This window comes from Eptesicus fuscus, chromosome 17 (genome assembly GCF_027574615.1).
Source record: "Eptesicus fuscus isolate TK198812 chromosome 17, DD_ASM_mEF_20220401, whole genome shotgun sequence".
Taxonomy (NCBI): Eukaryota; Metazoa; Chordata; class Mammalia; order Chiroptera; family Vespertilionidae; genus Eptesicus; species Eptesicus fuscus.
In genome coordinates, this window is record NC_072489.1 from 36123430 (window position 1) to 36147690 (window position 24261).

The 24261-nt window shown below is 38.8% G+C and overlaps 1 protein-coding gene across 3 annotated transcripts in view; it reads left to right on the plus strand.

Moving 5' to 3' along the window:
- Window positions 1-23965, plus strand: part of RPP30 (ribonuclease P/MRP subunit p30) — a 34593-nt gene extending 10628 nt beyond the window's left edge. For all 3 annotated transcript variants that reach the window (XM_054729159.1, XM_008156920.3, XM_054729160.1), the window contains 6 exons: window positions 8020-8109; window positions 16696-16812; window positions 17366-17395; window positions 17805-17842; window positions 18238-18317; window positions 22192-23965. In XM_054729159.1, coding sequence (XP_054585134.1) covers window positions 8020-8109; window positions 16696-16812; window positions 17366-17395; window positions 17805-17842; window positions 18238-18317; window positions 22192-22301 — 465 coding nt within the window. In that variant the 3' untranslated portion in view covers window positions 22302-23965. The remainder of the gene's footprint in view (window positions 1-8019; window positions 8110-16695; window positions 16813-17365; window positions 17396-17804; window positions 17843-18237; window positions 18318-22191) is intronic.
- Window positions 23966-24261: the final 296 nt, after the last annotated feature.

Here is a 24261-nt window from a genome sequence, read left to right on the forward strand (position 1 = left end):
ATGCCTTTGTAGATGATATGTTTTGCCTTTGTAGATTATCTGTTTTGCCCTGTCTAGAAACTGAATTTTTCATTTATGGTTCTGGAATTTCACGAGTGTATTTAGGTGGCATGGTTTTTGTTTTGTTTTGTTTTGTTTTGTTCATCCTGCTAGACATTTGATGGGCTCAGATTTGAACAGCCCATCAAGTTTTCTCCTGTTTCTTTATCTCTGCTTCATTCATTCATTCATTCATTCATTGGAAACTTCTATTAGTAAACGTTGGTCTCATTCTTTGTAGTTCTAAAAATCACTTCAATTTCTGCCCTTCTTACTAGTTGCTGCTGCCTGTTGGGGAAAAAAGGCATAAGGTTCTACTGTGGCATGAAAGCTCCCATTTGTCTGATCTTTCTCCTTTGCTTGCTGAGAGGTGTGGCCCAAATGCCAGCAGGATCACGTCAGGCATCAGTCTTCTAGAAATCCACAGTCAGCCATCTGCTGATACTGTCCCCCTCCTGATCTGAGAGCCTTTGTGAATGTAATTCCTTTTGTACCTTTAAAATTGCTGTATCTGTGAACATAATGGACATTTTAAATGATTACAGAAAAGGGAAAAAAATCACCTGTAATATAGTTTTTCAGTAATATGTTTTACATTGTAAAATGAACGATAGATACCTTTAGGAAGTTCTGAATGTTGTCTTTAGGTTCCAAAAAATATCCATCTGCAAAAAGTATATCCACCAAAGGTATATTGCAGGGGGAAAAAAGTACTGGTTTTGATGTTTTAATTTTACAGCATAGTTCATTTCTAAGCAGTCTGTTCTAAAATTATAGGACGATTTTGCCTAAGTTTATCCAGTAGATGGAGCTGTTGACAAAGAAGACTTATGTGTGGTAAATTTAGTTTTCCAGGCTTACTATCAATTTTTTTTATCAATTCTTAAATGTGTATAGTATTGTAGAGGAACGGCACAACTTATCTATGAATAACTTTGTTTTTGATGACTCCTTTCATAAAATGTTCAATTATAGTAGTTTTCAGTTTTGTTTCAGAAAAAGAGTTCAGTAAAGGGGAGTGGTACATATTCATCAGAGACCCCTGTGGAACTTTTTAAAATCAGGGGTATTCAGCCACTGAAGATTCTGATCCAGTAGGTTAGGGAATGAGTCTAGTATCTGTTTATTTCAAGTTCCACAGGAGATTCTGATTCATTGATGGAACCATGGTAGGTGTAAGGACTGTGGGTAGTTCCCAGATTTGTTAAATAGTAACTTAGTTTTGTTATTAAATAACAGTTCAGTTATGTTATACACTAAAAGCTGGTAATATACCCAATTTATACTATATTTTTTTCAAAATTGATTTAGAAATGTAAGCATATAGCCCTAACTGGTTTGGCTCAGTGGATAGAGCATCGGCCTGCAGACTGAAGGGTCCCAGGTTGGATTCCGGTCAAGGGCATGTACCTTGGTTGTGTGCATATCCCCAGTAGGGGGTGTGCAGGAGGCAGCAGATCGATGTTTCTCTTTCATCGATGTTTCTAACTCTCTATCCCTCTCCCTTCCTGTCTGTAAAAAATTAATAAAATATATTTTAAAAAAAAGAAATGTAAGCATATAACTTACATTTCCATAGCCATTTACTGGTGATTAGAGGAGCAGAACCCTTAAAACATGACACTATGGCTGGAAGGCATACGTTTATATTACCTTTGAAAGACCTTTACTTTTTTTTTACCTTTAATACAACACTCTTGAGGGATAATTGGGACACATATTTGTTACTCTCCCCATTGTATAGGAGAGAAAACTGAGGTTCGGACTAAGTGATTTGCTCTAAATCTCAGGTAGTATGTAGTAGAGCTAGAGCTTTTAGGTTTTAGAATACACTATAATTCCATACAACAATTTTATCTTAGTTGTTTATCATATTATTTTTCTCAGACTATTCAAAAAGTGAATTTAAAAGCATGAATATATGCTTGATGATGGTGAGTGAAACGTATTCTAGAAGAGGAAAGCTACAAATAATTCACAGAGTATTTGATTATACAGATATACTAAAAAAGTTACATAAAAACAGTTTTTAAAATTGGAACAACTTCCTCTGATCTGTCCAAATCTTACCCATTCTCTACAACTCAGTTCAAGTTGGAGCTGTCTTTGTTTTCTATAGATAATCAGTTTTAAAAAGCTTTTTAAAGTCTATCATGGTCTGGAATCAGGACAAATGCAAGCAGTTGTTGTTTAAGAGGTTGTATCCTGTAATTGATTTCATTTGTTTGGTTTGAAAGTTGATTAATTTAAAAGGTGTAGATATAATCTAAAACTAAGGTCTCTAAGGTAATCATAACACACATATGTTAACAATCCTATCTAATAAAAGAGTAATATGCAAATTAACCTTTTGCACTCGGATGTCGAGATTAAAATTACTCTTTGAATGTATCAATAATTTGAAATATAAAAAAATCCAAATAAATAAGTTTGTATGAAAAGAAACTCCAGTTTTTATTCTACTGCCGCACTTTGTAAAATCTGGGGTATTTAAAAAATTAAATCCAGAGTAGAATAAAGGAATCGAGAAAAAAGCAAGCGAGTGCAAAGGGTTAACCATCACTCCACTACACCCACAAGCCACGCCCACAAGCCAATCAAGAGCAGGTATGCAAATTAACCCCGACCAAGATGGCTGCAGCCACTGAGCAAGCAGGAGGGAGGCTTGGGTTTCCCCGGCGATGGAGGAAGTCAAGCTTTCTGCACACCCTGGCTGGCCGAGGCCTCCACTCAAAGCTAGAAAGTTTCAATTATAGAAGATAAATCCCAACAGAAATGGCTGCAGCCATGGAGCTAGAGAGAGCAGGAGGCTAGGGTTGCCCCAGGATGGAGGAAGCCAAGCTTTCCACAAACCCTGGCCGGCCCAGGCCTCCGCTTAAGGCTACAAAGTTTCAATTTTAGAAGATACACAAACCCCCAACAGAAATGGCTGCCACGGAGCAAGCAGGAGGCTTGTCTTCGCTCCAGGCTACAAAGTTTCAATTGTAGAAGATAAATCCCAGAAACCAGGGCCTCCGCCTGGGTCACCGGGGGGTGTGGCCAGCCTGCAAACCACCACAGGCTGCCCCAGGTTGCCCCATCCCCCAAGGGAACCCCCACCCTGATCTGGGACACCCTTCAGGGCAAACCAGCCTGCCCCAATCCATGCCGTGCATCAGGCCTCTATCCTATCTAATAAAAGAGTAATATGCAAATTGACCATTAATCTAACACACAAGATGGCTGCCCCCATGTGGTCAAAGATCCTGCCCCCATGTGGACACAAGATGGCCAGCAGGGGAGGGCAAGTTGGGAGGGACCAGGCCTGCAAGGGAGGGCAGTTGGGGGTGACCAGGCCTGCAGGGGAGGGCAGTTAGGGGCAAACAGGCTGGCAGGGGAGCAGTTAGGCATCAATCAGGCTAGCAGGGGAGTGGTTGGGGGGTGATCTGGCTGGCAGGCAGAAGCGGTTAGGGGCAATCATGAAGGCAGGCAGGCAAGCAGTTGGGAGCCAGCAGTCCTGGATTGTGAGAGTGATGTCTGACTGCCCGTTTAGACCCGATCCTACCAGAATCTGGCCTAAACGGGCAGTCAGCCATCCCTCGAGGGGTCCCAGATTGGAGAGGGTGCAGGCTGAGCTGAGGGACACCCCCCAACCACCCACTCCGTGCACGAATTTTGTGCACCGGGCTCTAGTTAGTAATATAAAATCTAACCACCTTAATAGCATAGGGCAGTGGTCGGCAAACTCATTAGTCAACAGAGCCAAATATCAACAGTACAACGATTGAAATTTCTTTTGAGAGCCAAATTTTTTAAACTTAAACTTCTTCTAACACCACTTCTTCAAAATAGACTCGCCCAGGCCGTGGTATTTTGTGGAAGAGCCACACTCAAGGGGCCAAAGAGCCGCATGTGGCTCGCGAGCCACAGCTTGCCAAACACGGGCATAGGGAATTCCCAGGGCTTCTTGGGATGGGGGAGGGAATGTAGCAGAGTTTCAGAGAAGCTTTGGGAGCTTCTGAGTTCCTTATTCCCATTTAAAATTTAAAGTGACTAGACTTAAAGATTTAGGTTGAGGTGAATTCAGGTATATAGTCTGGTTGTCTACAAACGACTTAGATTGTGCACCCTATCAATTCAAATAAGCATTGAGGCTGCATCCCCAATATATGTATGTTTATTTTCTTATAAATTATTTGCATACTTCATTATAACAGTGTGCTTTAAAAGGTAATATGCACACAAAACAGAACAAGTTTTAAGAGAGTGAATTAAAAAATAAATGGAAATAAAAGTTCTGTTTGCTTCCTGCTTCCAAAATCCATGCCTACTTCCTTTTAAAGACTGCTGTTGTAGAGCATGCTACCAGTACCTCAGGCTCTAGAAAGGGGTTCTTTTTCAGGACAGTGCTTATGGCTCCCCAGCTTCAAAATTGCTGGGGATATTTGTTAAAATGAGGATGCTTTGGCCCTACTTCTGAATTTATCACTGGGAGTGGGGCTTGGTAATCTTTTTAAAAATATATATTATTTTTTATTGATTTAGAGGAGCAAGGGAGATGAATAGAAGCATCAATGATGAGAATCATTGATCGGCTGCCTCCTGCGCAGCCCCTACTGGGGATCAAGCCCACAACCCAGACATGTGCCCTGACTGGGAATCCAACTTTGACCTCTTGGTTCATAGGTTGATGCTCAACCACTGAGACACATGGGAGGCTCAAATCCATTCTTTAGAAAACTGCACCAGTGTGGGGCGTGCAGGAGGCACCTCAAACTTAAAATATCTCAAACTGAATTTTTTTGCTATTTAGCTTTCTATTAATCTAAATGTTCAATTGATACATTTAGAGAACTATAAAATAAAAGCATTGCTCACATTAAAGTACTTTCTAAATCATTAACGACGATTAAATTATGTACAAATAATATTTATGGTTTAAAGTCTTAGTGGTTTTGACAGGCTGTATATAAATTCATATCAGTTCTTTTTCTTTGGCCAAGGTCTCCTATGAGGACTTAAGGAAAGTATATTCTTAAAAATGCACATACATACTCAAACGTTTTTTTATTTTATAAAACAAGGAAGACAGAAGGATAGGGGTTCATAGTCCTCCCCAAGTCCATTTTATGGATGTCAGGTTAGTACATCTTGGATTAATAGAATGCTAAATAGCAAAAGAATTCAGTTTGAGACATTTTAAGTTTGAGGTGTCAGAGGGAACCAAGTAGAGCTGGCCTTTGTTACTGAAAGTTTATTAAAATGCATGTACTTAAACCAACAAGGGGTATTTTTTAATTAGCCAGTTATATAGGAGAAGGAGAAAATGACCAATACATAAGTAATAAGTAGACTAATTTAGCTTTGGTCTGGGGAAGAATAGTCAGCAGGCTTAAAAAAAATGAATCAGCTTTTTTTTTTAATGAAAAATAATTTCTGTTCATGATAATAACTTCAAACAGTACAAATAGATAAGCGTTGGAAAGTATACTTTTCTCATACCTAAAATTTCTTCTCCCTTTTCTCCTGAGGCAACCACTGCTAACAGTTCTGTGTCTTCTCAGAAATATTATTTACCTAATCCTTCCTTCATTCCTCTCTTCCCTCCTTCCTTTCTTCTTATGTAACACCATGCTTTTTTCACCTAACAGTATATCTTGGAGATGGTCCCTGATGTCAATTAGAGATATACCTCATTCCTTTTTAGGAGTCAGCACATTCCATTGTAATAAGTGACTATATATAATTTATTGAAATGAAATTGATACATGTTTAATTGCATCTAGTCTTTCGTGATTAGTGTTTGCAGTGACTATCATTGTACTAATATCCCTGAGCATTTGTAGAGTACATTGCTATAGAATATATTTCTAGAATCTATAGGATACATTCCTGTAAGTGAGGTTGATGGTGTATGCACTTAAAATTTTGATACCTATTGCTAAAGTACTTTTTAAGACTCTGTACTGATATAAGGATCCTGTGAGTACCTGTTTATTCATTCTTGTGTTAGCAGAGTATTCCTGAACATTTTTATCTTTGCCATTGTGATAGTTAAAAAATGGTGGACGTAAGCTGAACTTGTATTATCTACTATTCAGAGCTTTTCTTCATCCATTCTTATTAAATTTTCAATGACTCTTATGAGTTGGGCAGCTGTAGCAATTGGGATGGGGCAGATTCTTATGAGCCAAGTGTTTTTGCCAAAACAGCACTACTTCCCAGGCTTACTGAGTTACTAGGGCTGTCTTAAAGCCAGGGAGTCTGGGTGGGGGTAGGAGTGACCGAAGTGGGGATTCTGAAGAACTCCCCATTATTACCCCCCTTTACTCCTCTTCCTTACTCCGTCCTTCCCTTGGTCTCTGCCCCTGATGTTGGTTTGTCAGCATAGGGACCTGGCAGTGTGAATTTGTTCATGATTCTGTACATACCAGCACTGTGAGTGTGTCTTATATTTAATACAGTTCAAAACAGCCAGTTCTTTTTATCACTGTAAATCAAATAATGGAAAATCAGAGCCAGATATTCATCTTCTAGCTGTGTCTTTTGTCCTCTACTCTTAAACTAGTAACCTTTCCTCAAATTTATTTTCCTTCTGTCCTGATTTTCTTACCTGTTTATTTCATCTTGCAAGCAGCTTTTGTAAGCAGTTTCAAATCTCTTTTGGATGTAAATGCAGAGTATTGATCAATAAATGATAGCAAAAATTAGAAGAAAGGAAAGAGAAATTAAATTTGAAAAATGCATTCAGTAATCATTTGATTTGTAACAGCTCTGTGTTGACCATTTATGTAGATTGTTTTCATTAGTATTTGAACAAAATGCCATTGGTAGTGTCATGTTCATGTTTCTTCAGCCACTCAATAGGCTGGTAGGAACCATAATTCCTAGCACAAAAAATAAATGATTTACGGGAAAAATGGAGCATTTGGCCTTTTTTTTTTTTTTTCTTGGATTTCAGTTAGTTTGCCCTTTCTAGAACAATCTATACTTCCACAAACTGAGCCTCTCTTAGCAGTCCATCCTATGTAGCAGACCATGAGTCAGAGGGTCTCTAGGCCCTGTCTGTTAAAGGTCTGTGGACACAGCACACTGCTTCAGCCAGATTACAGTTAAACCGTTCAAGCCAAACTTGCAGGAAGGGCTGACCACTGCTTTGTATTTCAACACAGAGCCCTCATAACGCCGTTAGTGTAAGCAGTGTCTATTTATGTTTCTCTATATCCGAATTGACCTCATTCCCATTCTTAACGTGCCAGTTTTTCTTTTGCCTTTCTCTTTCTCCTTCGTTCTCTTAGCTAAACGTTTAGTATATTTTGCAGCCTCTTCCTTATTTATTTACTTTTTTAGTACATTGTTTCTTCAGATCAATACACTGACGTTTGTGTTGCCGGACGCTTAGGGTAGCAAGACACTGAATGTTGGGTGCTTTGGTCCAAGGTTTCTTACCTTTATGTAGGGGCTTTCTCACACATTTATGCAGACATCACCATCTTTTGAGAAATTTTGTAGTTTGTGGATTCTGCTATTCTTTTGGTCCCCAGATGACGAGGCACAGTATCAGTGAGACCAGGAATATCTTTTTTTTTTTTTTTTTTTACAGTGACCTAGTTGAGAGCACTGAGATTGGCATCCACAATGCAACCCCGAACAGATTTGTGCTTTCTCTCTCCAATCCTCCTTGGTGCATAACAGGAATGCCTTACTCAGTAGCAGGTGGATACAGCAATGGGTCAAGACACCCTGCTTCATGAGGAAACCTTGTTTGTTCTCACCACTGATTCAAACCACATACCCCTTCTTCCATTTTTCACCCAGAGCATCAGCAAAAACTTCTGTGCCATACACTTATCACAAAAGGTAGAAGTTTGTATTTATCGTCCACTTCAGTGAGTCCCTGGCAGCCAGGGGCTGGGAAAGAGGTGTTCAGCTTCATCCTGAAGTAGCCGCCCACCTCCAAGGAGCCACAAAAAGAGCTTACCTACTTTTTCTTCTTGACAGGTTGCTTGTACACATCTAGATGTGGATTTAGTCTGCATAACTGTAACAGAGAAACTACCATTTTACTTCAGAAGACCCCCTATTAATGTGGTAAGTGTTATACTTTCCTTTCTATACTTGAATCTGTAGAAACTTAGATTAACAAACTGGATGAGGGACAGAAGAAACCAGTGCTCTTAGATGAAGAAAAACAAAGGCTAGGTGATAAATAAGCATTTTTGTTGTTGTTGTTGTTAATCCTCACCCAAAGATATGTTGCCATTTATTTTTAGAGAGAGTGGAAGGGTGGGGGGGAGACAGAGAGAGAGAAACATTGATGTGAGAGAGACACATTGATTGGTTGCTTCCCACATGTGCACCCGACCAGGGCTGGGTATTGAGCCTACAACCAAGGTTCCTGCTATTGACTGGAATTGAACCTGGGACCCTTCAGTCCACAGGCCAATGCCTCTATCCACTGAGCCAAATCGGCTAGGGCTAAATAAGCATTTTTTTTAAAATACCTAATAAAAGAGTAACATGCTAATTAACCGTACCTTTGTGGCGCCCATCATCCAATCAGGAGTGAGTGTGAAAATTAACCCAACAAAGATGGCAGGTTAATTTGCATACGCAGGTGGGAGCAGCCGAGGGCAGGGCAGGACACTTGCATCGTCACCATGGCGATGACACAGGCATTCTGCACCACCCAGCCGCTCCAGGCCTCTGGGCAGCGTGAGAAGGCAGAAAGGCTGCTCTGGCCAGAGCGAAGGCGGTGCTGGCAGCCAGGGGAAGGAAGGCCCATTCCTGCATGAATCTTTGTGCATCGGACCTCGTGTGTGTGTGTGTGTGTGTGTGTGTGTGTGTGTGTGTGTGTGTGTGTGTTTTTTTTTTTTTTTTTTACTGATTTCAGAGAGAAAGGACAGGGAGAGAGAGATAGAAACATCAATGATGAGAGAGGATCATTGATTGGCTGCTTCCTGCATGCCCCCTACTGGAGATCGAGCCTGTAAGCCGGGCATATGCCCTTGACCAGAATTAAACCTGGGACCCTTTAGTCCACAGGCTGATGCTCGATCCACTGAGCCAAACTGGCTAGGGCTAAATAACCATTTTTAAAAAGAGGATTTTTATTGTTGTAAATTGACTAAAGGAGGAAAAAAAGCTTAAAATAAAGAAATTCAGTAAATTATGGAGATGTTTTGAAAGGCCTTACAAATCAAAATCTATGAAGGATATTTCTTGGAAGGAAAGCTAACATTGTTGGGCACTTACTGCCTGAATATTGAACACTAAGGGGACAGAGCAGTCAAGAAAGAAGGGGAAGGGAAATAATGTTGGGGATCCCTGAGGCACCAGTGAGCTGGGGGAGGGCATAGAAAGCATAGCAGGCATGGTCTATGAGCAATGAAAAGCTGCACTGAAGCATGCTGGTTTATACAAAAGCCCGGTTACCTCTGTAATTATCTAAGAGGGGAGCCATGCATTCTGTGCTCTTTTTGTTCCTCCTTCTGCTATAGAATTTTTCTCAGTACCTTTCTATAGGGTACCTTTCTACATAATTCTCTTGTTTTCCCTACCCTTCCTCTTCCATCTATCATGCCGTCTTGTGAGTCTCATTCCATCATAAAGGTGATATTTCACATCACTAACAACTGTTTGCATTAGCAGCCAGATCCTAGGAAGGGGGAGGATGCTATTTTAGAAGAGTGGCTTCCAAAGCTTAGTCTCCCATTCTCAGAGAGTATTATGGAAGGAGAAAGAGAGTTTAATAAACAATCCAGATTATATGCCTAATCCTGTCAGAATTAGAAAATTAAAAGTTTAATCTATTTTTTCAAGGTAGATAACTGTCCTATTCTTTTGTCTCTGTAGAATCACAGCCTCCTCAAGTTGTTTTCCTGTCTCTGCTGCTAAGGAATTGGCTCGATCCAAGAATAGGGGGAGACAATGAGGATAAAATTGGTCTATGTGGTGCGGAAAAATTGAATTCAGTGTGTAAAAATTTTAGTTGGCTTATGTTCTGCCCCTAAAAATATGCTTCTAAAACTGTACTTGAAAAGTGCCCAAAATTTTAAAGTCATATCAGCTCTTTTCTGATAAATATTGAGAGGAAAACTGAACATATAACAATATTGCTTAAGCACAAACCATCATTTCCCCACATTCTTGCCAGTGCTTACAAGTAAATAAGTAAATACTAAACAAAACAAAACAAAACACCTGACTCATCAGAGTTAAGAGTTGGAGATCTGTGTTAACAGCCCTCTTAGCAGACGTGGTGAAATGCAGACTGGCAAGGAGAAGCCATTGAGCTCTTCAGTCGCAGTGTCCAGACCGTTCAGTTGATTCCCTGTCATGTGAGCCCCCTGCCATGCCCGAGCTACCTGAGATAAAAGGCATGGCCTACTCCAGTACCCAGGGCCACAGCAGCCGTTTGGCCCCGCATGCGGCTCCTCTCCAGAAGTGGTGCAATCTCTGGCTCTAGAAGTCTGCCAGAGCCTCACACTGCCAATCCCGTTACTATATAAATGGCATCCCCTGGAGTTAGCCAGTGCAGCGGCTCCGTAAATTGCTATTAAATTTAAAGCCCTTTTACCTTTCTCTTCACCTTAATGAACTAGGAAGGCTATTTTCTAGATGGCTTTGCCTGAGTCAGCCCACATACAGGACTGTGTCCTTGTTGGGAGAAGATAGTAGCCCGTGATGCTGAGGCCAGATCCGTAGAATGGACAGCAGTGCAACATGATTCCTTATGTCCCACCACAGGGTGAGCTTCCCAGTGGCTGCTTGGTACTTGAAAGTACCATTTGTTCAACCCAGACTGTGAGCTTCCAGAGAGCACCAGCTGTGTCACGGGCATCCTTTTTAAATTTTCCCAATATCGTGCCTATAGTAGGTCCTCCCTGAAACTTCTCAGTTGGATGAATATGTGTCTAGCCTAGCATATCAAAGTGCAGCTTAGGGAACCTGGCCAAATCCTGCTTGTCCGAGTCATTAGCCGGCAGTCAGTGTTGGCAGGTGAGGGAAGTGGGGCACTGGGATGGCATGAGGAGGCAGCAGCAATAGGACATCCCATCCCCCAGTTCATTTGTAAGTTCAGGAAGGCTGCTGTTGTTTGATGATATTTTTGGCTTAATTCCCACATTTTTCAATTTAAGAATTCTGAAAAGTGAAAATTTGACAAGTGAGAGGGATATGCAGTATTTAACCCAGTGTCTGCTTTTTAAAAAATCTGGTGTGAACATTTTACATATGTTGTTTAATAAAAACTAGATGATGGAGTGGAGAGAAGGACTGTACCAGATTATTTTTAGTCTACCTAATGTAGAAGTAGGCTGCAATGTGAACTGGTCAGGAAGAAGAGTCCCTGTTAATTTATTCACCTAGTTCCTATTTAAGAGAGAGGAAACATACGGTAAGAGATGTCCAGCTGCTTGTTGATGGTAACTAATAGTTGTATAGCTGTGTATGTATTATTTGTATCTGATAATATCTAATCTGGATATGAGCTGTGTGTGTAGGAGAGTATGTTCACCATGAAAGCACAGAACATGGAGGGAATGTGGTTAACAATTCAGCCTTAAGTCTTGGTCCTTGCCTGCTCCTTTGGCCTTAAGGATGAACTTGTCTTTGGCCATGAAAAGGTGATAGGGTGGCTTTACAAGGATCCCTTTATTAGGCACATAAATCTTAATTTGGATTGGGTTTGTGCTCTTTTCTTCTATGGTGGTGAAAAGTGGGGGATTAAAACAGGGAATTCATTAGTCTTTTACCTAGAGGCTAGAAGCCATGTGAGAATTGTCAGCTTAGAAGTTTGGGATTATGAAGGGGGGCTCAGGTATACAAAAGCACTTCACTTGTGTGGTAATTCATAGCTCTTGTCCCTTTTGTAATCTTCACATGCTTGGGGCACCATAATTTCAATGCTGTAATTCCCTCTAAAGATCCTGCAAACCTCTTCTGGAGTCCAACCTTTCGGACCTCGCGGACCACCAGTTGGCGACCACTGGTCTAGAGTATGGGAGTCACATACATTTATTATGTGATAATTGGGTTCCTAAAAAATTGAATTTAGCTCCTCAGGTAATCAAATGACTTCTAATTATTATCATTTATAGTTTAAGCACTTATACACCTACTCTAGCCCAGCAGCTTTAGGGTCAGGTAGATTTGAATTACTCTACTAATGGAATTGAAACTCAGGTAGTGTGTGACTCACACAGATAGACTTCTCTCTCAAAGTCTTGCCTTGGCAATTGTACTCAATTGTACTTTTATTCTACGTGCTGTCATTTCCCACCACTGGGAAATGCTATGGAAATTGCTTTATAACAGAGCTCTTTAAGCACACAATAATTGCATATTTTAAAGCATAATCTTTATGAATTCAGGTTTTGAGAATGTTTCTTAAGCAGCACATACCTTTACTTTCCCTTTGATGTTTTTTCAATGTTATTGCCATTCAACAATGACTTCAAGTAGATTACACTGAGTGGCCAGATTATTATGACCACCTGACGTTTGTAGGCAAATTAGCCAGGATATGCATCGAATGGGATATGGAAGCCGAAGGCCTGTTCAAACACCTTTGCTGTCTGCAGTTAACAAGATAAAACGTCTCCAATTCACACAGGAACACAAGGATTGGATAGTCTAGCATTGGAAAAAAGTCATGTGGTCCGATGAATCATGTTTCCAGTTGCATCATGCAGATGGCAGAGTGAGAATTTCATGGAAACAGCATGAAAGCATGCACACCACATGCATGAGTACAACCCTTCAAGCTGGTGGGGGCAATGTTATGGTTTGGGGCATGTTTTCCTGGCATGATTTGGGCCCTTCGTGTGGAACAACGTCTGAATAGCACAACATACCTAAGTATCATTGCTGATCAAGTTCATCCTATCATGTTGATGGCTTATCCCAATGGAGATGGCTTCTTCCAACAAGACAATGCGCCATGCCATGGTGCTCGTATTGTGCAGGAGTGGTTTCAAGGACATGAGGGAGACCTTACCTTGCTTAGGTGGCCCCCACAATCACCAGATCTCAATCCAGTTGAGTATTTGTTAAAAGAGCCATCAGGCAGCTGGTTCCACAACCATCAAATCTCACAGAACTGGACAGTGCTATTCATCAGGCATGGTGTCAGATTCCTCGCATCACCTTTCAACATCTCTTGGAGTCAGTGCCAAGAAGAATCGCCGCAGTATTGAAGGCAAAAGGTGGCCCAACGAAGTACTGATGGGGTGGTCATAGTAATCTGGCCACTCAGTGTATTTTCGGTGTTTGTATGTTTTATGCCCTCTTTCTGATGTTTTCTCCTCAGCACTTCCTTTAACCCTAATCGATTTCTATCTTCATGGTCCAATTAGTCCCCACTGAGAGATGTCCTGTAAATAGTGTCTGAAGCAGTGAGGTTGTTCCAGGCCTCATGCCATATATACTTGATTGGGTGTGAGTGCTCTATAATTTATTATTTTTTTTTATCACACATATATTGGGAACTGAAATGTGTTAAGTACTTCATTGATCTAATGCTAGGGCCAGTGCCAGCAAACTTGCCAGCATCAAAATTTTGCATAGCAAAATAACCCCACAGAAATAAAGTTAAAAGACGTTTGGCTCAGTGGTTAGTTAGCACATTGCCTCCTGCATGCACCCCTACCAGGGCCAGGGATCGAGCCTGCAACTTAACCCGAGACCCTTTAGTCTGCAGGCTGACGCTGTAGCCACTGAGCCAAATTGGCTAGGGCACAAATTACCTGTCTTAAAGAGTGATACACCAAGGGTGTCATCCTTTGAATTCAATAAATAACTAATTTTTATGAAATTAATAGGGAATTCAGGTATTATCCCAGTAATCAACTCCCTATTTTCTTTCTTTCTTCATTCTGTTAAGCTTAGTTCTTGGAATTTTACCATCAATATATATATTTTTTTGTCTTTTTTTTTTTTTTTACCATCAATATCTCTTGATTCAAGTATCACACATCTGCCCTTGGTTGCAACGTCATTACCACATTATTTCTCATTAGTAAAGAAATCTCCCTCTTTTAGAACCTTTGGTCAGAGAAGTGAACAAAAGCCAATCAGGCAGGCACTGTCATTCTTTATGAAAGGCTGTTATGAACAATCATTTGATGAGCTTAAGGCAATTTTCATTAAAATGGTCTTAGAAGCAAGAGCCCTGGTAATGAGTCTATACTTTACCTAAAAATTTAAAGTGTTATGAAAGGAATGTTCACAACCTTCAGTATCACATTATCTTTAATTTCTCTGTCTCAGTTTTGTTAGCAACTTTAAAGTAAACTTGATTGATGTACTAAGATCAAAATCAGAACTTTGTTCTTAAAAAATAATTAAGCTGATAATTATATTCTTTTTTCTCTCCTCTTCCCCCTCAAAAAAAAAAAGTTTAATTTTGATCTGGTCCCCATGGTGTGAGGTCGGGGGCGGGGGGGGGCAGGGGGAATTTCAGGTACAATTAAGAATACTTAGGCACCTGATCATCTAGTTCTATGTGTCATCCACATCCTTTGTTTTCCCTCTTCTCCACCCCACTGCCTTGTGTTTTAGTTCAGCAACTAGAAGGATGAGAAAAAAAATATGGCATCCTCTGGCTAATTAGTACTTTTGTTAAGAAAAATAGCTAGGGGAATAATTGAGACTATGGCTAAAGGAGGTGTCTTTGATTTATCTGAATTTCAATTTGCCAAGTTCATCCTGGTTTCTTTTATGATGGATTATCAGCATTATCACATGGCCTCTTTTTCATAAGCTATGATTTATTTTCTTAGAATGTAAATATATTAAACACTTGTATAAAGGGCAGTTGTGAGTTACAAAGAAGCATATCAGCTCAAGATGTACAAGCTGGGCAGGAAAAATGGGGTGGACATTTAACTGTGGCACAAAGAGTATCCTGACACATATCATTCCCAGAAACAACACAAGCCAAAGAATTAGAGGTGGGGAAAAGTTGCCTAAAAAGGAGAGAAGGGAAGGTTACAGTGTGGAAAATAGCATGTAAAATCTAATATCAAATATGTAGGAAAATTCAAAATAAAATCTGGGAGCCTCAAGACAGCAAGAAGATTAAGGACAGGGCAGATCGTGAGTGTAAAAAAGGAAATCTGTGTTCAGGGAGGATAAGAAGGAGCCTGCCAGGTACAGCTGAATTAAATCAAGGTGGCTGCCAGTTCTGGAAGAAGACAGCTTTTTCCATTTCCTGTCCACACTCAGGAGTAGACCTATAGCAGTTACATGTGGACCAGTCCCAACTCGTCCTCTGGGTAATAGAATTTCATTTGCCAGACAGACACTTGGGCCATACTACTTGGTTTGGGCCTGTTTTCCTTCCTTGGTTCCTCCAAAAGACCACTGTAACTTAGTGACTGCCATTGCAAGTCTGATTATTGCTTTCATGCTGAACACCTTAGGTACTTCTCATTACTCTTAGAAGATTATCTTGTCACCAGTTCTAAAGACCTGCATCGTTGGCCTTTCCATCTCTTTGGCCTTCACTTTCACCGTAAGGCTCCCCCTTAATTCTCTCTTCCCCGGCCTGTGACCTTTGTGTGCTACCATGCTCTCTCCAACCCAGAGCGAATGCTCCTCCCTCTACTATTTAACTACTTAATTCCTTCCTCACCCAATCCCAGACTTCTTGGTAGCACTTACCACAGTTAAAGTTTTGCATTTGTGTGTGATTATTTGATCACACTAAAGTGTAAGCTCCTAGAGAGAGGAACCATGTCATCTTTTTCTCAACAGTCCCATGCATAGTTGATTTAAAACATGTCTATTGTGAATGGGTAAAGAAAAAAGCTAAATAGTGTAGTGGTGAATTTCAGTCTCATCTCCACCACTTCCAGGCTATTTTCTTACCTGTAGATGCCTACCTCTTCACAATGCCTTAAATAAGAAAGAAGTTTCTTTTCTTCTCATGTGAAAGGCCAAGCGCCTGGAGAGCTAGGCAAGATCATCAAGGGCCCAGCCTTCTATCTTTTTTGCTGAACATCTATGAACACAGCTTAAAATTAGGGACTCAATTAGTAAAGAAAAAGGGAAGAACAGATATCAGGGGCAATTGGCAATCCCTGCCATAATGCCTTATAGAGGTTATTATAAGGGTTAAATACATATATAAGACTCTTAGCATAGTGCCTGACACATAACACTCAACCATGGCTATTTGTCCTCCTTCATTCAACAGATATCTAATAAATGACTACCCAAGAGGCCTTCCACCCCTGTTCTTTGGAAATTTTTCAGCTCTTCATTTCTTTGTTTCTTCATTTTGGGTCAAATTACTTGGTTTACTATTTACTTTGCAAATAGTTCACCCTAAGTATAGGGAGCACATCTTTTCTTTTGTTAGTTCATGGAATAACAGCCTTTTTGCCACCCCACTGGGACTTTGCTCACCATAGCCTCTTCATGATTCCTGTTTATATAAAGTCAGCCTCCCCACACCTAGATAAACTCTGTTGATCAGATAGAGACAAATCTGTTTTCTTCTGTGGATGGTGCTATATGGGTGTAAATCTGCCTTTGTTTAAGGCTATACTTCAACAAGCAGGAGGTGGGCAGTGGAGAGCATAGAGGGAGGTGAGAGGGAACTTTAGTGAAAATAGAGTAGAACAGTGTGTATTCTTCTTGACAGTTTATTTTTCTTTATTTCCTGTGAAGGCAATTGACCGAGGTGTGGGCTTTGAACTTGTCTACAGCCCAGCTATCAAAGACTCCACAATGAGAAGGTACACCATTTCCAATGCCCTCAATTTGATGCAAGTCTGCAAAGGAAAGGTATGGTTTTCTAATTTTAGGATGTTTTTCAAATCCAGCAGTTTATTATTAATCCACTAGATTATCAAACCAATTCCTTTTCCTTAAAGCAGAAAGTTGTCATGGCACAGAAATAAATTCTCCTGTTTCAAAGGGCTCTGTAAGTTTTAAGGGGAAGAAAATAATGAGAAAAGATTCATGTGAGGAAGGGAAAGATATGTTGAAAGTCTTTATCTTTCCATAAGGAATTTGCAATTTAGCCACTGAAAAGAATAGTCTAGATAATAATTTTTTGTCATCAGTGAGTTGAATTTAGGTTATATGACCTTCTCAACTAGTTTTTAAAACGAATTCATCTTTTCTAAGATCTGTTGGGAAGACTTATTATATATTGCCTTTAGTTTGACATGAGGGTTTTTTATTCTTTCACTTTAATTATTTACCTTGTCTTGAAAAGAAGTTGGTGTTTATAGAGCCTTAAATGTTAAAATGTGAATACTGATTATTTGTATTATAAGACTCTTCAGTTTTTTTGAACCTCTAAGATTAATATTGATCACTTTCTGTTTTGTAGAATGTAATTATATCTAGTGCTGCAGAAAGGGTAAGTCTGCCACTACGTATTTTATTTTTGCTTTTCAAGCTGTAAAACTTGAAACAGTTTCTAGGGGAGAAATTAAAATAGTAATATAACGGAACGTTTATTGCATGTTTTCATTTTAACTATACTTGCTCATTGTAATTGCTGAAGAGTAAAATCTATTCCCATTTCTTTTGGGCTTCAAGTTTTGTTTATATAAGTAGTTTTTTCTTTATACTATTATAGAATGCTTTTTAAGGTTCTTTTATATGTTTAGAAACTTAAAACAATCAAAATTATAACAACTTAAATTTATGCAATTGACTTCCTTATTTTTGGACACTTAATCATCCTATTAATTTACTGTAGATGAAGTCATTGAAACGTTATGAATAGCAGCACTCATGTCTGTTTTTTGTTCATTTTGTTTTAGCCTTTAGAAATAAGAGGTCCATATGATGTGGCAAACTTGTATCCTTTTCTGAGTCAGAAGTTACTGAAATTTTCTCTTATGAAATTTGGAATTTGAAATGATATATTTTAACAAGACATTTTTCTTAACTTTTTACTGTAAGTTCACCAATTAATAATTTCAAAAACACATTACATCAGGTTCTAGATAGCTTTATCCTTTTGTTTTCTGGACTAAGGGTGAGATAGAAAAAGGAGAACAAGAATGAGGAACTATATTTAAAAAGCTTAGTTAAATAAGCCTCTTTTCAAATGCATGTTCCATTTGGGCTAAGAACTGCGATAGAATTAACGTCTCTCTTGCAGTGTTACCAGGTGAGCTGGCGTTGTCAGTTATGTTTGTGTTAGTCGCCTGTCCTTGGCTGACTGGGTTAAAATCCTTAATGACTCCACAGAGGGCTGCTGTTTGGGCTCTCTGAAAGCGATGCCAAGGCTGCAGTTTCTACCAACTGCCGAGCAGCGCTTCTCCATGGAGGTGAGCAAGTTCTTCCAACAGAAACATCCAGTGGTCATGTGCGGAGCCAATCATTTTTATCAGAGAATTGCGCCATATCCACTTTTATTATCCTTCCCTGCAGAGTTCCTTTAGGCTCATCTTTTCCCAACCTGCTTTAACCATACCCAGCAGTGCTTTCTCGTCTTTCACTCAGGCTTTACTTTCTGAAGTTTGTGGAATGAATAGTTTGTATTACAGAAACGAGTATTGAGTGCATCCTTCCAAGCTCTGTGCGGGTGTCCCTGGCTATATTTTGATAGGCTTCTACTCTTCCTTTCTCCTCCCTCCTCTTTATACGATCACACTTTCCCTCCTGAAAATCACTGTTTTAAAGAACTGAAATGTTAACAATATGTTATGCCACTTAAGAACACAAAAACAGCAAAGGCATTGTAAAAACCCAACTAACAAATTCAAATTGTACCTCTTCACATTTATTACAGCTTGTGATTCTTTTTCATTTTTTGTTCACATAAGTATGTGCAGACTATCCCTTTTTTTATTCAGATTTCCTTTACATATATCTTTCTCTTTACATTAATTCCACTACTAGAAGCCATTGAATTTCTCATTCATCAGATGATAAAAATTAAATTAGAAGTATATGGTATGCCTAGATTTTGAAGAATGAAAATGAGGTTTTATTTTTTTTAGTTTACACTTTTCTGTTTTATTTTCATTCTCTTTGAAATTTTTAACACTAATGGTAATGGTCAAGAAGCAATTTACTTGATATCACCCAGAGGAATTTAAACTTCAGAATAAGTTGCTAATATCAACTAAGTTATTTGGCATACACATACTAGTTACTGAAGTCTTGTGTGTTGTGTCTGGATTTTAGTGATCTGATTTCCATTGAGAGAATTGATTACTATATTGCTTTACCATGAATTACATGATTTTGCTTTTGGTTTCAAAATGTTTAGTATGAAATTGTTGTATTATGTAGCCTAGATCCCATCACATTAAGCTCTGGGAATGACCAAGTTAATCAGGATTTTATCGAAATTTTCTTGAAATTAGGGAACAGTTGGTTCACATTTGGTTATTTTTGTCTATTTTAAATGAATGTAAGAAATCATCAAGAGTTTGGATAACAATTCATGTTCCAAAGTAGACTAAAGCAAGAAAGGGGAACTTAAAAAAATTTAATAGGGAAAAATCTGAAGTTCCACATTTACCTTAAAAAAACTTAACTATGTAAAGCTAGGCTTTTATAGTAGCTAAACTAAATTACTTGTGGACTTCAGGTAGCATTGCCATTCATCCTAGTGTGCCTGGAATAGGCCTCGTTTGTGCTTGTTGTCCTGCAGAATTAACCATACCTCTAGAGGATAAGTTATAGTTACCCTGGTTTTACTTGACATTGGGATAGTATGAGACAGTTGTGTAGTGTATTCTTAAGATTGCTAATTTAGCCTTAGGTTATATTGCAAGAAAGAAAGGATTCTGAGGCAAGGAGATTTAAGGTCTCAGTATTGTCCCCTGCACTGATGAAGTCCCAGCTGCCATCTGCATCACCCTTAGTGCCCAAGTTAAGGACAGCCGAGCCCCGGAGCCCTACCAGAGGATAGTTAATGGGTTCTTAGAACACTTTAGGAAACTTTCTCATGAGGGCAATATTGAAAGCCGTGCAAGAATGAATACCTTGAAAACAGAAAACTTGCGACACACAGTAACTGGCTTTCAGCATTGGAAGTCTTGCTGCAGGGATTCAGAATTAGATGGGTCCTCTAGGTTTCCAGGAACCAGTGAATAGCAATTTTGAGGTTGTGGGGAAGGGACAGAAGAAAGTGGTTCAGGGCCAGAGGCTCCGGCCAGTGGTTGATGAAGTCAAGTAGCCATTGGACCAAGATGGACCTATTGGGCACACTTGACTTAATTCCTCATGGACAAAATAGTGCACTCATAAATAAGTGCTTTAGAGTTCGTTGTAGATTTCCCTTGACAATCCCTGTATGTGAAAACTAAAGCCCTATATTAATGTAACTTCTTGCTATGACAAAAATAAATGTATTTTCAAAAGACTTACACTGAAAGAATTACTTTACCTGTTAGTTTCTTTAGCTGATGGCTATAAAGGTCTTATTTATAAGCTTGAATTAAGAAGTAAATACCCATGTGATTTTAAAAAATAGAACATTTCTGAGATGGAACAAAGAATTTTTAAAATAAATGCATTTTGTTTTGTTATAAAGTGTTGGTTTTCACAATTTAATTTTTATATTTTTTATTTATTTACCTGATACTTACATTTTTACTTAAACCATAGTGATACAAATAAACATCTCTAAATACACCGTTTTTCATTTGGTGAAATGGAAATCATTGGCACTTTTTATTTAATTTGAGGCTCTCTGGTTATGTTGTCATTTTAATGACCTCAAGAGCAGTTTTGTCCTTTTTATATATTAAAATGCTTTTAAATAACTGACAAAAATATAGTAGACTTGTCAAGTTAATCCTTACAAATGAAAAGGTAACGCTTATCTCTTTAAAATTGACTTTTATTACTTGAAATAATTCTTAACTAAATTTATGTTTATTGAGTTCTTTAGGTTTTACCTCCATAGCAAATGGATCTCTCCCTAGGTCCTCTCACTTCCTAAGGACTAAGTTTGAATCTCTTTACATGGTATTATAGCTCTTCCCAAGCTACTCTGCCAGCCTCATTTCTCCCTAATTTTTTCACATTCTTCCTTCTCACCAGCCATGTTGTCCCCTAACCATACTAGGTTCTTCTTACTCCTCGCTCTCTCCGTAGCTTTGCAAAGGAATACTTCCTTCTCCATTTGCCACCTCTTTCCTTCCTAGAGTCACCTCTTTTATTTTTTTATATGTATATTTTTATTGATTTCATAGCGAAAGGGAGAGGGAGAGAGAGAGATAGAAACAGCAATGATGAGAATCATTGATCAGCTGTCTCCGGCATGCCCCCTTCTGGGGATCAAGCCTGCAATCTGAGCATGTGCCCTTGACCGTAATCGAACCTAGAACTCTTCAGTCCGCAGGCCGATGCTGTATCCACTGAGCCAAACCAGCTAGAGCGAGTCACCTCTTTTATGATACCTTCCTTGATTTATCCAGACAGAGTTAATTCTTGTGGGTACCTCCATTCCTATTATATTTGCCCCTTGTGCACTTATCTCAGTGTGTTGTAGGAAGAAGCACTGTTAGGCGTTTTTATATCCTCTATAGATGACACAGTGCCTGGCCCACTAGTAGATTTTTAGCACAAGGTGGCTAAATTTAAGTTGAACTCTGCTGCCAATCTGACCTAAACATCTAATAATTATATTTTTCTTTGTCCATTATCACCAATCTGTGAGACCGATAAACATGTGAGTTTAATTTTCTTCATTAACTCAAGTATTTATTGAACACCTATTACATAACCAGGCAATAAATACGATGGAATCTTCAGAGGTACATTGATGATCTAGCAGGGATGACAGCTGTGCTACGTGCTGTAAAATGAAGTGAGCACACATTGGAGGAAGTACAGTTGTGACGGTTGTACTTGCTCTGGTGATTCATCCATCTTTCTCCCACATGTAAAGCATCTGCTGCACTAGGGTCTGTGACTTGGGTTCTGGCTGTATAAGATGCCATGGAAAAACCATTAGAGATAACCTGCCGTGCAGGAATGAATTAGATGTTGGTGATATATTGATGTTTGTATATAGGACAGGGGAGGGGTAATAACACTAAATGCCATCAGCACTCGGTACTTTGTGATGGTTTAATCATTTACTAGTGCTGTCAGTCAAAGCAACATGGTGATACTTGTTCAACTATACCTCTTTAAATCATGTCTGAACTTTAAGCACTGTTTTCCTTCTTGGTTTTGTAGAAACTAGGAAAACTGCTTTTGGAATTATTTCCACAGTGAAGAAACCGCGGCCATCAGAAGGAAATGATGATTCTCTTCCAGCTTCCAAAAAAGCCAAGTGTGAGGACTGAAAAGAACTCCTAGGCTCTGTCGACACTCCGGTCTTCCCTTTCATAGTCCACCAGCCACAACAGAAATCAAACCTCTGCACGATTTGCTGTTTTCACGTGGAGCTAGAAATCGGTAGTCTTTAAAAACAATTTTATATTCAGGCCTTTAAACTAAGAAAAGAAACCTGGTGAAGCACTTAAGAAAAGACTGAGCTAAATGAATTTTGAGATAGTGTAAGAGAAAACAGAGTCTAGCTTATATTCTTTGTGTAATTGATAAAGTGGCAGGTGTAATTAAATTAGATGTTTCGATATTTCAAGAGACTCTTGTTCATTTAAAAACTCATGCTTTTCTGATTTACTTGATATACATTATTTTTTATCCTTACTACTCAAAAAGGGGTTAGTTTTGTGGACTATTAAAATTTATATTAAGGGATTGGCTTTTAGTTGATCTGTTTTTGTTTTAAGCCTCTCTTTTATTATATTCATCAGATCAAAGTTCTTTCTAAAAGGACTTGTTACCGAATTGGTAGAAGGAGAGGGGAAATGCACCTGAAATCGCACTTGGCCTCCTCCTTTGCTGCTTCTCACCTCCGGGATATCCTTGAAAATAGGGTTCACTCCTTTGACTTGGAAGCCCCTGAAAACCTGATATTGGTGTTTCCTAATAGTTAAATTAAGAATATAAAGCAATTAAGAGCAGGATTATTATACAGTGGAACATCAATTCTAGAACTTAATTTGTTCTAGAAGGCTATTTGAAACCAAATCTTTTTTTCCCCCATTAAAAATAATGTAAATTGAATTAATCCATTCTAGACCCCCAAATGATTCCCTGTTTTAACCTTTCTTATAAAAAGTACATGTCTAGTGTACTATTTAATCTATAAATAAACACTTTAAAAACAAAGAGGATATAAATGTAAATTTAACAAAAAAATGAAATGTAGGGTAAGAAAATGAAAATTTAATAATGAGCAGCAACAAAAGCAGAAAGACAATAATATTCACAGAACAAATTCCTGAGATATTGACAATGTGAAGTTTAGCAGTAAACTGACTCATACTAGCATGTGTTTATCACCTGAGAGACACATGAATGCTTATACAAGCCATCAGATAACATCTGATAGTATGAAAGGTTTGTCCGGGGTTAAGCGAATTGTTCAAGATGAGAGATGTTTGAGAACCAAGGTTTAACTACATTTCGTAGAGGTAGCCTTTTTGCAAATATCTGCACTTTTGCTGTATTGATATAAATAATTCTATAACTGAGAAAAAGGACAGAGTCGGAGAAAAGATCATTTCAGAAAGAGAAAGCTTTATACCAACCTCATTTATGAATATAGATACTTATAAAATATTGGTAAAGGGAAATCATCAAAATAGAGTATACCATGAGAAGATGAGATTCTAGGAATCTAAGAATATTTCAGTTCTTTTAAATGTACTGTACTACATAATATCAATAGGTCAAATGAGAAAAGTCAGGATCATCTTAATAGATGCTAGCAAGACATTTGATAAAATTTTAACTCCAGATTTTAAAATTAAGTAACAGTAAAAAACTTTTGGCAAAATAGAAGTAAACGACTATTTTACGCACACACACATATATATATGTTTGTATGTATTTATATATTGTATATATTAACCGTGATGGTTCTAAAATAAAGCATTTTGACTGATTTCCGCTTGTGCAGTTTGGTGGATTAGCATTCTCCACAAAGCTGGTGGCCACTGCTACTGAACCCTCTCACCAGGAGTCTGCCACCCGAGTGACAGCTTGCTTCTGCCCACACCCTACCTGGATTCACCACAAGTTAGGTGTGTGTTTATTCACGAGTCCTTGTGTCATTGTAGTTAGCATTGTAAAATTATATAAGTTGGTTAAAAATTTTGATGAACTATGAGGGGAAAAAAAAAAAAAATTCCAGGAACATGAAAGTTGATGCTTTTGAAAGGTTTGAAGAAGAGG